The sequence below is a fragment of the Pollicipes pollicipes genome, unplaced genomic scaffold (assembly GCF_011947565.3).
Source record: "Pollicipes pollicipes isolate AB1234 unplaced genomic scaffold, Ppol_2.1 Scaffold_4740;HRSCAF=5597_pilon_pilon_pilon, whole genome shotgun sequence".
NCBI lineage: Eukaryota > Metazoa > Arthropoda > Thecostraca > Pollicipedomorpha > Pollicipedidae > Pollicipes > Pollicipes pollicipes.
Window position 1 is genome coordinate 34,665,696 of NW_023596545.1, and position 13,232 is coordinate 34,678,927.

Consider the following 13,232-nt stretch of genomic DNA (forward strand, 5'->3'; position numbering starts at 1 on the left):
TGTCGGCTGTTGGTCTGCGCCATGGCCGGGGCCGGCCTCGCACGTGGCGGCGTCTCGGCGCGGCGACGAGACGGTGCTGCCTACAACGGTGCTGTATCTGGCCAGCGCGCGTCTCTTTCCGCCGCGCCAGCGTCCCACCCACCGACACTCCACAGGTCACATAGCTCTCGTGCGTCCTGTAACGCACCCCGTCCGCAGCGTCGCCCGTCGGCACGCCCGCCCGCCGACCGGCCGGCTCCAGACGGCGTTCCACGGCTCCGGTGCGGCGCGGAGCTCCTCGCTCACCGAGGGCGGAGCGGCGCCGGCCGTTTAGAACCGCTGCTCGGCGGCAGCGCTGAAGGAGCGCTGCACGGGCGGACGCGCCTCGGCGGGCGGCGGCGGCGGCGGGGGCGGTGGCACGCCGTCGCCGGCCGGCAGCGAAGTCACGCGCGCCGGCTGCGGCGCCCCCGGTGGCGCCGTGCGCCGGCGGCGGCGTCGGCGGCTGGCGCGGCAGCGAGCGTCGCTCGGCCGGCGAGCCGGCAGCACAGATGCGCGCCGACAGCGACTGCAAGAAGCCGGGGTCGCGGCTGGCGGCGGCGCGGCGCAGCGCCACCGGGCTGGCCGGCTGGTGACGCGCCTCGGTCAGCGAGCGCACTGCCTCGGAGACGGCGCCCGAGCGCGGCTCGGCCGCGTCCACTGCTGACTCGCGCCGTACCGGCGGCGGCGGCGGCGGCCGGCTGAGCTGGGACTGACTGCGCCGTAAGCCGCCGTGGCGCGGCGCCGATGCGTCTGCGGCACACAGGCGGGCGTCAGTCGGGTCGGCGGCCCGGCCGGGGAGGCCGCGTGGCCGTCATCAGCAGCACACGCCACGCGTCTTTCTTTCAGAGGCACCCTTCAGCACGCCTACAGAGCAATTCAGCAGCGGACGTACGAGAAAAACAGCGATGAACAAGGGAGACAGCATCCCAAACGTGCGTGGACACCCAAGTCCATGCTTCGGAAACAAAGCGACCGAAGCGCGCCCGAGAGCCGTCGGCGTGGCTCGCTCCGCACTCACCTGCAGGCACTGCTATCGACATGGGCCGCCTGCTCTCCTGGCTGGCGGCGGGCTCTTCACAAAAGTTGTATAACACAAAATCGGGCGGCGGCGGCAAAGCTGAACCAAAAAAGGACGCGTCAGCCACAGCCGCCACTCGGACCACAGAGACGGCCAGGCGGCGGATGTACCCACAAGCTGCTGACATCTACCGACCCGTCTCGCAAACAGTGTATCCCACACACGGCACCAGGGCGGACATGCCAGCAGCCCCGCACTTTCGATGCTGGTCAGCTCCTCACGGAACATTATTTGCCTTTGTTTGAAAATGGAAAAGCGCCTGACTACCACCCAAGAAGAACGTAACAACGCAAAAGAGCCTCGGATAACACAAGCGTTTGCTTTCAGTCCAAATAACTGGTCTGGCATTTGGCACCAACCCAGCAGCCTCCAATGCCCCGCACCGCCCACACCACGGCGCTCTATCAAAGGCAGAAATCATGCAAAACTGACGCGCTAACCACCGCACTAAATCGCAAACTAAACAGGCATGTTAGGAGAGAATGCCCAACTTCGTAGCGGCAATGGACATCAATTTTGAGACCGGATATTGCCCCCGCCGTCTTCCTAGAGTTGTTGGGATGATTCGTTGCAAGACATACCGCATGCGTTCAGGGCTTTAAAAGGTCTCGCAATTACATCTGTAACGCACGACAGATAGAGGAATTCATGACAGCTACCATTTAAATATGTGATTAAATAGCGTCCTACTCATGGCGCGGACACTGCAGCAGCGCACTACAAGCACTCGAAAACATGTAATTTTGCTCCAAAGCGACACTGTAGTCCCAATCGCACGACCTTCACCGTACAGGCCACAATGCACAACCAACTGCCAATCTCGGGGGCAGGAAGCGCAACCAGAGCTTCTGTCTAGGCGACAGCCCTACACAGTCAGTCAGCCGCCGACACCTGCACCGGCACCGACCCCGACCCCGACTTCACACCCGGACAAGAGACAGGCAGCTGGCCGCCGCGCGGGACGGGCGGCGGCGGCGCGCGGCTACGTACCGTCTGCCGACTGGGCGTGCGCCGGACCGTGCACGCTGCCGTAGCCGCTGGAGCCGGAGCCGTCGCTCTCCCAGCGGTCCAGCTGCGGCGTGAGGCGGCCGTCAGGCACACCGGGGCGCCGACAGGGAGCCAGCATGCCAGGGCGCCACACCACGTCACACACGTAAGCAGCTAACGCGCTCACGACGGCGACCAACGCGTCCGGTCGAGCCAGCGTGACGTCACTGTTCCCGGCCCGCCGCACGGCTGGTCATTACAAGGACTTTTCTCCTCGGCTGATCAGCCGCTGGGAACGACGCCTTTCTTTCGCAGGAGTCGGCGACCCGCCAGATACATGCCCGGCAAACGCCACCCCGCTATTAAGGTCGTGGCATTACACAACAGATAACCTGGACCAAGCACAAATGGCGCTTGGATCATTTTCAAGACGAACCCAAAGCGCGAAACATTTTTCACACGTGCAATACTACTGCGGAGCTATAGCCACTGACGACTTTCGGTGATCCGCTGTTAAGCAGCTAGCGTCGTCGTGGGCAGCCAGCTGGTGGCCATAACTGTGAACAGTGGCGGCGGGTTCTGCCGTCGGCAGGGGGGGGGAGGGGGGGGGGGGGAGGGGCAGCTGGCGGCATTACCGTGGGCAGGGCGTTGCTGGGCGCGTCGTCGGGCTGCGGGCCGGCGGCCTCCTCCTTCAGTGCTGCCATCTGACGCAGCTCAGCCATGTTGGCGTACACGGGCTGCGGCACGACTGCGACCGGCAGGAGGACAGCGTCAGCGGGAGGCACGGCCGAGGCTCCACACGCGCACACACACCCGACGCCTGCCGCGCCAGCCGCTCGGAGACAGGAGGCCGACGACGCACCTCAGCGGTACGCCGGCCGCTCGGAGACAGGAGGCCGACGACGCACCTCAGCGGTACGCCGGCCGCACGGAGACAGGAGGCCGACGACGCACCTCAGCGGTACGCCGGCCGCTCGGAGACAGGAGGCCGACGACGCACCTCAGCGGTACGCCGGCCGCACGGAGACAGGAGGCCGACGACGCACCTCAGCGGTACGCCGGCCGCTCGGAGACAGGAGGCCGACGACGCACCTCAGCGGTACGCCGGCCGCTCGGAGACAGGAGGCCGACGACGCACCTCAGCGGTACGCCGGCCGCACGGAGACAGGAGGCCGACGACGCACCTCAGCGGTACGCCGGCCGCTCGGAGACAGGAGGCCGACGACGCACCTCAGCGGTACGCCGGCCGCTCGGAGACGGGAAGCCGACGACGTACCTCAACGGTACGCCGGCCGCGGCACCAGCTGATACCGACGTTTTAGAGCGGTGCTCAGCGACCCAGCGTGAGGCGGGCACTTCGCGACGCAATAATACCCTACGGCGTTTGCGTGCTGGACGGCGGGGAGAGCAGCGCCGGACGGCGAGACAGGGCGGCCGGGGGGCGCGTGCGGCTCCCATTTGTCGCCACTCGCCGGCACGCCCCAAACGTCCCGTCCGCATCCACAGCGGGGTGGCGCGGCCTCCCCGGAACAGGGGCGAGGGCTGCACCCCATTCATCGGCCATCGGGACACACTCACGCCCCTCGACCGCCCGGCCCCAGGGGGCCGCCGAGCCGAGCGAGGGGAAGACCGCGACAGGCAGAGTCAATAGGCGTCATCAAAGGGACGGCCCACCACAAGGAGGCCTTTGTCCGTCTTCGGACCATCACATTCAGAGCACGGCCGTCTCCGCTCATCACAAGGCCTCTGGGAGGGCGATCTCCAGCTCGATTCGCTCCAACGAACGAGCCAGACGCCATCCCTTGGTGAGCGGGCGGTCGGCGCGGATCGAGAACTGTGCCCTTCAGACATGCGCAAAAATAGCAAATCCGTAGAGATTGGTTTAACCAACACAATAACCTACACAAACAAGTGTCTGCTCACCTTAAAACCGAACAGCGCCAACAGCAAAGCAGCAGCAGCACAACCCAACAGCACAAACAGCAGAGCAGCTGCAGCATAACAGTGCCACACGCGAGCCAAAAGACGTCGGCATCAATGTCAGACAAAACAGTAGCGGCAGCGACGAGGACTCACCCATGTGCGGCGCCGCCTGGTTGAAGTCGGGCAGCGCGGCGTCCGTCGGGCAGGCGTAGTGGCTGAGCACCTTGCGTTTCTGCCTGGAGCGGCCCTTTACGGGCACGGGTGGCCGGCCGGCCGGCGGCGGCGGCGGTGGCGGCGGAGACGGCGAGACGCCGCGCTGGGGCGCCACGAACGTGAGCGGGCCCAGCGACGTCCGCTGCAGCACACCGCCCCGCACGTACGCTGGAGGTCACGGGGACGCGTCAGCGCAGGTCAGGGTCGGGTCAGGGGCAAGTCAGGGGCGGCAGGGGCAACGGGGTGGACCGGGGCGGATGGCACGTCACCGAGCGGTTACGCCCGCTGGGGACGTGAAACCGAAAACGACGCAGGTCTGAACCCAAGGATGTGCAGAGATCGTGCCAAGCCCCAACCATTCCTGACGGTGGGCAAGCGACGCAACGCCACCACGGCGGATCAACCCCTTTTCACCAATCTCTCCCTACGCTACTGCCCGGTGGCGGCGCTCACCGCTGGAGATTGTGTGCGGCCGCGGCGGGGCCGGGGCCTCGGGCGGCGGTGGCGGCGGCAGCGGCGCCTCGCTGGCCGGCGGCGGGCTCCAGGCGGCCGGCGGCGGCGGCTCGGCCGCCTCGGCCGCGTCGGTCGGCAGGCTGCAGACGGAGGCGCCGCACCAGCCGCCGGCCGGCGGCGGCGGCGTGGCCGGCCGCACGAACAGCGTGTCCTGCGACGTGAAGCCCGAGTCGTGCGACGACACGCTGGCGACGCGTTGCGCCGGCGCGGCGCCGGCCAGCGCCGCCGCCGTGTGGCTGAACGAGCGGGGCCGGCCGCCGGCCGGCGGCGCCGTGCCGCCGGAGCTGGACGAGTGCAGGCTGTTGATGGAGCACAGACTGGACTTGCGCGAGCCCAGCGAGGAGGAGGCGGCGCGCGGCGAGTCGGGCGGCGAGCCGGGCTGCCACGCGTCGCCGGCGCCTTTTATGTCGGCGATCAGCTGCGGACACGACCGACAGTCGGTCAGCACCGGCCCGCTCATCGCGGCCGGCGGCGGCCTCGCTTCTCGACGCCCACTCTGGACGAGCGGCTGATCAGTGCTGGGTGTTGAGGCACGGGGCGTAGAACATGGGGACGCGGAGAATAGTCAATACGTGTGACAAATTGCCAGGCCCCATGGCAGCCTGGACAAAGCGATGCATCCATAAGCGAGCGAGAACCACGACAACCGTCGACATCGCATCAATAACTGTCCAAGGGCCTCGTGCAAGACGCCGAGGCCGAGACGGGCGTAAAGACAACAGGTTCGCGACAGCAACAGGCACCCCTGCACCCGGCATCACGTCTGGTCAGCTGGCCCAGCCGCCGACATCGGCCCTTGCGCACACCCCGCCGCCCTCGCTGCGCGGCACGCCACCGTGGCGCCAGTTCCGGCCGCCGACGGGCCGCGGCGCCCCCGGCTGGGAGCGCAGCAGCGCCGCGCGCCCGCGCTCTCACCTGCTCGGAGGCGGCCGGCAGGGCGAACGGCTCGACCGTGTGCGCCACCAGCTGCTCCATGACCTCGGTCAGCCGGGACATCTCCTCAGCGGCGTCCACCTCACCCTGCTGGGATGCGGAGACGGCGGTCAGGGACAGCCCCGGCGGCGTGGAGCCCGGCCTCACAGCCGCGCGCCGTCGTGCCGGCCGGGAGGACGGGCAGCACGAGTCGCCCGTGACTCCGCTCCGTCGTCAGCCGCAGCGACAGCGGCGACAGCCCACCCAACAACAAGGGAATGAAAGTAAACCGGCGCAATCGGTGTAACTCGACGAGCGACGCCGGGAAGTCGCCCGTTGAGGAGGCACAGCTGGGAAGGCACCGGACAGCGCAGCCGGTGTCTTCCCAGCTGTGCCTCCTCACTGACACCGCTGGCCACTGGTATCTGACACCGCTTGCCCCACGGACATACACGGCTGTGCGCCGGGAGGTAGGGAGGTGGGGTTGACGGAACGACAGAACGTAGAGAGTGGCACGTGTCCCCAATCTCTTCATTCTGGGCCTGACGGGCGCAGGCGGGCGTTATGGCCGTGTACCCCTCCAGGTTCCCCTCCAGGTGTACCCCTCCTTACGCGTACCCCTCCAGGTTCGAGGCCAGTATGGTGTCCGCACAGCCTCAGACATGACCTGACTCAAGCACACCCTGCTCATTGCGGTTTTCTTCCGCTTTTGAATGAATTACTGTGCGGTTTTCCTCCGTTTTCGAATGAATTGCTACAACACCTCCGAAGTCGGTGCCCATGACGACACCGGCTCGTCCGCGTCACCACAGCACACCGCTAGACAGCACATGAGGGAGGGGGAGGGGACGGGGTCCAGCCGACTCAGCGCGTCAGCGAAGCGTCGCCGCCGCTCCTCACCGACGCGAGGCCCTGCGCAGCGGCCGGCCGCCGTCGCCGCCCCCGATGTGCGGCGACAAACACGCGCCGCCCTCGCTGGGATGAGCTCAGCCCGGCGGCACAGCGCGCTGCTGTCCCCGCCATAATAACACATTCATCTCGGCACCGCGGCCCGGGATTAAAGCTGGCGCCGGCGGCCTCATCAGAGGACCGTCTGTCCGCCGCCACACGGCCGACTCTCTGGCTCACTCCGGCGGCGCCCCGGTGTTTTATTCCCGGGTGAATTACGGCCAGACGGGTAATTGACGCCGCTGGAGGGGCTGTCAGGCCCGCAGCGCGTCCACTTAACGTGCTCGATCGATATCCAGGACTTGGATCAACGCCGTCTTGTACGTCGCTCTGCCCTTTTCAACAACCACTTTTTTCTCGACACCGGTAAATTGGATCTGATCTGGACGAGCCGCGCCTAGTTCGGCAAACATTCCGATATTCGTTTGCAAACAAAGTTTGAAACAAAGCGAAGTCACGGATCCCGTTGAAATAAATGGGGGGTTAAAATCGGGACCGCTTGCAGCCGAGTTGCGATTCGTTCAACAATCAGGAGGAACTTTTCAGCCGCGTTCTTTCGGCGCGCTCATGCCGTACTCTCGAGAAAACTTTTCCACGCTGATATCCGAGCTGACATGGAATCTAACCCAGCGTAATCGAGTGCAGGACTGGGGACTGAAGGCGCACATGTTACGTGACCCACGGAGCTTCCACTTCTCAGAATACGACTCACACAGAATTAATTGCATTATTCATGATCACGATCTGTCCGGTTCCCTGCCCATTGTATTCATCACTTGAAGACCGTCCGAGACGGCACCGCGAACGGCACACCCCGACGCATAACACTTTCGACGACATCCAACGCGATCCCTCCGAACCCCTGTATCCCGAGGACACCAGTGTGCCCCTCCCTCGGAGCGTGTCACGCCCCTGGCTCGTGCCGGCAGTCCCGACGGCGGGCCTCGCCCAGAGGCGTCACTCACCACGACCGGCTTCAGCCAGGTGACGAAGCGGCAGTAGCGGCTCCGCTCCTCCACCAGGGCCGCCTCCAGCGACGCCCGCTCGCCGGCCTCCAGCCGCTGAGGACGGACAGAGGGCACGGGTGAAACACAGGCCGGAGCGCTCCCTCCAGAGGCGCGCCCACAGGGCCGCCTCCAGCGACGCCCGCTCGCCGGCCTCCAGCCGCTGAGGACGGACAGAGGAGGGCACGGGTGAAACACAGGCCAGAGCGCTCCCTCCAGAGGCGCGCTCACAGGGCCGTCTCCAGCCAACATCAATCACGATGGCCAGACGGCTTTCCCATGGCAACACTCTTCGGCGTCGGAATGTAGGCACCACACTTGATGAAATGGAATTGCAAGGTCGATCAGTGTCATATTCATACACAACATCGGCGCAAAATGACCCCTGCTGTCGACGCGTCCCGAAACCCAAATAACAATAATCAGATACAACGTCATGGCGACAGACTCAGTTAGGAGACTGTCGTTCCCGGGTCCGATCCTCGTCGCGAGGAGTGGGAGATTCTTACGGAAACTTAGTACAGGGATACCGAACCTCCCCAGAGTCTCCAAAACCGGTCCCGCGCAGCGGTCAGGTCGCAAGAACGCCCACTAATCATGCCATGCAACAATATTTACCGTCACATTTTCCGCCTCATTTCGGGTAATAATGGCTTCTCACCACAAGTGGTTGTTGCATGAAAGGGGTGTCATAAGAAAGGTCGGCACGGCAAGCACACCGACACCATCATTATCTAATTGGCACGACGTGACAAAACTGCCAAGCTAATACACCGACGTCACTGCGACACATGACATTTGATTTAAGACTGGTGCTTCATAATACGAACTTAACGACCGGCTAAGCCAACAGCCCATCCGTAATTGCAGTCGGAACCAAGGTTGCACGGTCGGCGGCTGGGGCTTGCCACCACTTCAAAAACGTTTTCAAGGTACGCCACTGTTGCCGCTGCTGGCGGCACAATGACCAAAGATCAGGACGAACTACGAGCAATGGGGATCACAGCTGTCCCCCGGTAATGTATTCGTAAACAACTAGTCCAAAAAACGTGGAAGACAAGTGGGATCATGTGGAAAAATATCCTGAATGTTATTGCCAAATAAATCTCGTGAGATGGAAGAATGACCCAGCCGCGGGCGAAACCGAATGAGTTAAAGCCCTCGGGTTTGCGATGACGAACACAATCGGACCGGTTGCTGCCATGACGCGGACTCTGTTGCGCCACCGGAAGGCAAAAGCATTGATTCATTCAATTCTAAGCAGGCGAGATGAGATGCCTTCTACCTGCCGTACCCCCGCGGACATCCCGTTGACTGTTGAATCAGCGGAAGGTGACCTTGCATCGCGCGAAAGGGGCAGACGACGCCACCTGTTGTGATCTCAGGGAGCATCCTCAACCCGAGAATAGATGCACAGCCCGGTGAGCCGCGAACACGGCAGCGGTGGCGCAGGAGGTGAGCAGGCCAACCCAGCCGCGGTGAGCAGGCCAGCCCAGCCGCGGTGAGCACGCCAGCCCCGCTCGATCGCCAGTAGAGCGCAGCGCGCCGCTCCGGCCGTGCCAGCCACCTGTGCCCGGCGCGCTCAGGCGTGCGCTCGCGTTTAGCGGCGCCACCAGCGTGACCGTCACTACGGGCGGCGGGCGGGCCGAGCCATGCGGCCGGCAGGCCTGCGACGTCCGGCGGTGTCGTGAGCCACCACCGGTCCGGCAGCCGGTCCGGCCCCCCTCAGTCCGGACAGCGACGGCCGCGGCTCGCCGCCCTGCAAGCGGCTGCGCGACGTAAGGTCACCCGGGGAAAGGCGCCGCGCCGCCCGCAGCAGACGAGGCGATCACCCAGCCGACCGAGCACGTCCTGGCGCCCGATCAATCCCGACTCCTCCGGCTGTAAGCCGACGCGTTGACTCCGGAGGTCAAAGCATAACAATGATGTGCAGGCGAGGGCGCCGCGACCTGCCTGCCCTCGGCCTGCGGCTGGCAACAGAGCCTGCGCTTGCCGTCGCCGAGGCGGTCCGGTAGGCTGCGCCACCGGCCACGGCAGTGGAAAGGATGACAACGGTATCGCGGCGGATAGCCGGCAACCCTGCCAGCCACGTCACGGCGGCGAGAAGCGCGCGTTCCTCTCAGACACAAGGACGCGCCGGAAGAGGCCGTGACCGACAGTCAGGGGTGCTCAGCGGCGCTTCGCTGGGCGCTCAGGGTGCTCACTGGCGCTTCGCTCCTCCTCTCGGCCCGCCGGGCGCGCCGCACTCGTCCGCTACCGAGAAATGACGCCTGACCGTGTGCCAAGTGTTTCTGAGAGTTCCAGGTGGCCGCCTGTCTTCGCCTTGCCACTGTTTCCAAGTATTTCGACTTGGGTTCGTGAACAGCTTTGAAACGTTCGAGAATGGAACCGCAATACACCGAATCGAACTGGACTGGCAGGGTCATCCCACGGTGGCAACGAAGGTCACAATGGCCGAGCCCCTCCACCCCCCCCCCCCTTTCCCCGCTGTCTGGCAGGTCGTCCAGATTTGTTCCACGCCAGTCCAGGCACTGTCCCCGGTGAACTCCCGCCGGGCCGGCTCCGGCTCCGGCTCCGGCTCCGGCTCCGGCTCCGGCTCCGGCTCCGGCTCCGACTCCGACTACGGGACCCCGTCTCCGTCTCCGGCCCCGGCCCCGGCCCCGGCTCCGGCTCCGGCTCCGGCACCGGCACCAACTACGGGGCTCCGGTTGGCCCCGCTGCGTTGGGCCGTCGGGGCCCGCCGCAGTGTGTGTGTGTGCGTGCGGGTGCGTGGCGGTACATAGTGCGCGACCACGTCATGAACGCGCGGCGTGACGCCTGGCGGAGCCCGCAGCGCGGCGCCGGCGCCGGCTCCGGCCCCGGTGCCGTCAGCAGCCCGCCTCGCGAACCGGCACCGGCCCTGATCACGCCCGCTGACCGGCCGCTGAGTAACGGGCCGCGACACCGGCCGGCCGCCCGCCCTCCACCGACCACCGACCACGGGCGCATGGGCACCGCAGGCACGGCCCTTGCAAACGCCAACACGTGCATGGTACTCCCACGTCTTTTATAGCTTGTGGTAAGGCACGCTGTTGGCAGGTTGTGACCGGTGGCAAAGACTTGTGCAGTACAATATGCGCACTAACAAGATTAAGATATAGCTACAGGTGAGAAGAAATGTTATCAATTATCATGCTGAACGAAATCCGCAACAAGTGTTAACTTCAAGCTTTTCAACAACGCACATATCTTCAAAGGGCTTTCGCATAACAAGCCTGTGTTCTACACAATCCAATACATTGACAAACTCAGTAAACACCCACGAGGGCACACAGGTCCATGCAGCAGGTATTTCTCGGAGAGGGACACCGGGCAGCGGCGAAAACGCACACAGCCCACCTCGACCGGTAACCACACCCCCGTAGCAGGGGTCACAACGCCACCGTTGACGGGCGCGCGTATATACAAAACACCGCGCCTGATGGCGCGATCTGGACGTTATCCTGGCTTCCCGAAGGCCACCGATGAGCGAGTGTGTGACAGCCCATGGCTGGAAATACGTGATCTGGAAAACGTCGGATGGCAGCGTCTCCGAGACCACGCCAGGTCCGTGACGTCACGGGCCGTAAGCCGCCATCAGCGATGCCAGTGACGTCACCCTACACCAGCCGTGATGCGGTGGCGCAATACGCTGACGTCACGGGCGTATTACAGGTAATCGCCGCGCCGTCAGTGTCGCCAGAACTTCCCAAAACGTGACGGCGGTGTTTACGAACTGATTGACGGAGTTCGTGGGACCGATACACAAGAAGCACCCACGTGTCTTCAGCCACCTGATAATCGGCCACACCGTGTAACAGATCGGCGACCCGGGCCTCTCCGCAGGTCTGCACCGCACATTCAGGTGAGGAATCCATTTCGGAACCACTGCAACACCCAACCAAACATACAAAAAGTGGTTTTCAGAGCCGCTTTGCCACACCGCGCTTTAGGAGTGCCGAAAGTCTGTGTCTTCGGGTAAGGACAACCCCGAGGGTAGCCTCTTTACCTGGCCGTGTCCCCCACCCAGTGTCTTCGGGTGAGGACATGCCGAAGGCAGCCTCTACGCCTGGCCGTGTCCAAACCCAGTGTCTTCGAATGAGGACATATCCGACGGTAGCCTCTACACCTGCCCGTGTTCTTACCCACAATCACTGGCGCCACTCAGCTCATATCCGCCGTCGCCGGTGTGCAAGGCGTGGCTATTCGTACCGCCGTGGGCGGCAGTTTTATATCCTGCACCGCACAGCAAGTCACGTGGGCGCAGCGCGGCCCGTTTCCAGGTAGCGTGCAAGCCGGATGCAGCGGCTGACAACCAACACTGGCATTGCGCCCACCCACGTGTGTCATCGTCACCAACGGCCAGGTGTCGTTTGACGGACGCTGAAAGGTCAAAGCTACCCCGCCCCTGGCAAGAGACAGCTCTCATGCCACGCGACACTCGGGGCACGCGCCAGGCGTCATGGCATTTGACCGGCGCCGGCTCGGTCCGGCCCCACCGCCGGCTGTTCCGTACAGCAGACGGGGCCGCCGCGCAGGCATCCGAACGGCGCCTCCCGGCCGGCCCGGCACGCCGTCCCGCCCCGTCGACGGCACCGACGCCTTTTCCTCCGCCTCCCGAGACCGGCCGCAGTTCGCCTGCCGTCAGAGCGCGGGCGGCCGGCGCGGGGCGGCCCGCTTCCAGGCGCGCCTGTTGTGACGCGCGGCCCCGGCCACGACGCCGCCGGATCTGGGCCGGCCTGTTTTAGCGGCGTCCCGCCGCCCCGCATCTGGGCCACCATCCGGCTCGGTACAGGCGGCGCGGTGGGATGGAACTGCTCCGAGTCAACACCGCCAGGCGGTACGGTGGGGTGGGAGCGCGCCCCACCACACCGCCGGGTGGTGTGGTGGGGTGGGTGCGCTTCGAGTCAACACCGCTGGGTGGTGCGGAGGGGTGGGTGTGCTCAGAGTCAGCACTGCCAGGTGATGCGGTGGGGTGGGTGTGCCCAGAGTCAGCACTGCCATGTAGTGCGGTGGGGTGGGTGCGCTTCGAGTCAACACCACTGGGCGGTGTGGTGGGGCGGTTGCGCTTGGAGTCTACACCGCCGCCACCACGAGCGAACGGCCGGCTATGCATTGTACATAAACACCATCCCGTCGCTTGATGTACTCATTTGTCGTGACGTCTGTCGTCCACGCACAGTATGTACGTGCTGTTCAAGTAGCCAGCAAGACCTGACCCCGATACCCTGGCCCCGTGGCGGTCCTCCAACGGCGGTAATTCGGTGACCTTCCACGAGTTGCACACAATGCAGTTCAAGACAATATCAATGCGCGATGTGACACGGTGAAGAACCCTCCCTCGACCCCGCCCTCCGGCCTAACATTGGCGCTCACACTGACCTGGTAGCGGTCCTGCACATCCGACAGCTGCAGGGTCAGCGAGCGCTGCGCGTCCGGCGACTTCACTTTGCGAGCCTTCTTGTGCTGCTTCTGCGCCTCTGAAGATCGCTTCTTCAGCTCCGTCCGGCTTCGTCTGTACTCTGGAACGGATGGACGCGAGCAGTGAGACAGGCGCTCAGTCCCAACATCGCACTTCAGTGGCTTCCTGTCCTTGCCCCGATCAAGAACAACGGAAG

At 64.7% G+C, this 13,232-nt stretch overlaps 1 protein-coding gene across 1 annotated transcript in view; it reads right to left on the bottom strand.

The window, feature by feature from the left end:
- Window positions 1–4,850: 4,850 nt before the first annotated feature.
- The window catches only part of LOC119098268 (protein MTSS 2), a gene marked incomplete at its 3' end in the record, with an annotated part of 49,260 nt that continues 40,878 nt past the window's right edge, over window positions 4,851–13,232 (bottom strand). The window contains exons 7-10 of the mRNA XM_037221190.1: window positions 12,997–13,136; window positions 7,558–7,653; window positions 5,648–5,755; window positions 4,851–5,150 (exon numbers count right to left, since the gene is read on the bottom strand). Coding sequence (XP_037077085.1) covers window positions 4,851–5,150; window positions 5,648–5,755; window positions 7,558–7,653; window positions 12,997–13,136 — 644 coding nt within the window. The remainder of the gene's footprint in view (window positions 5,151–5,647; window positions 5,756–7,557; window positions 7,654–12,996; window positions 13,137–13,232) is intronic.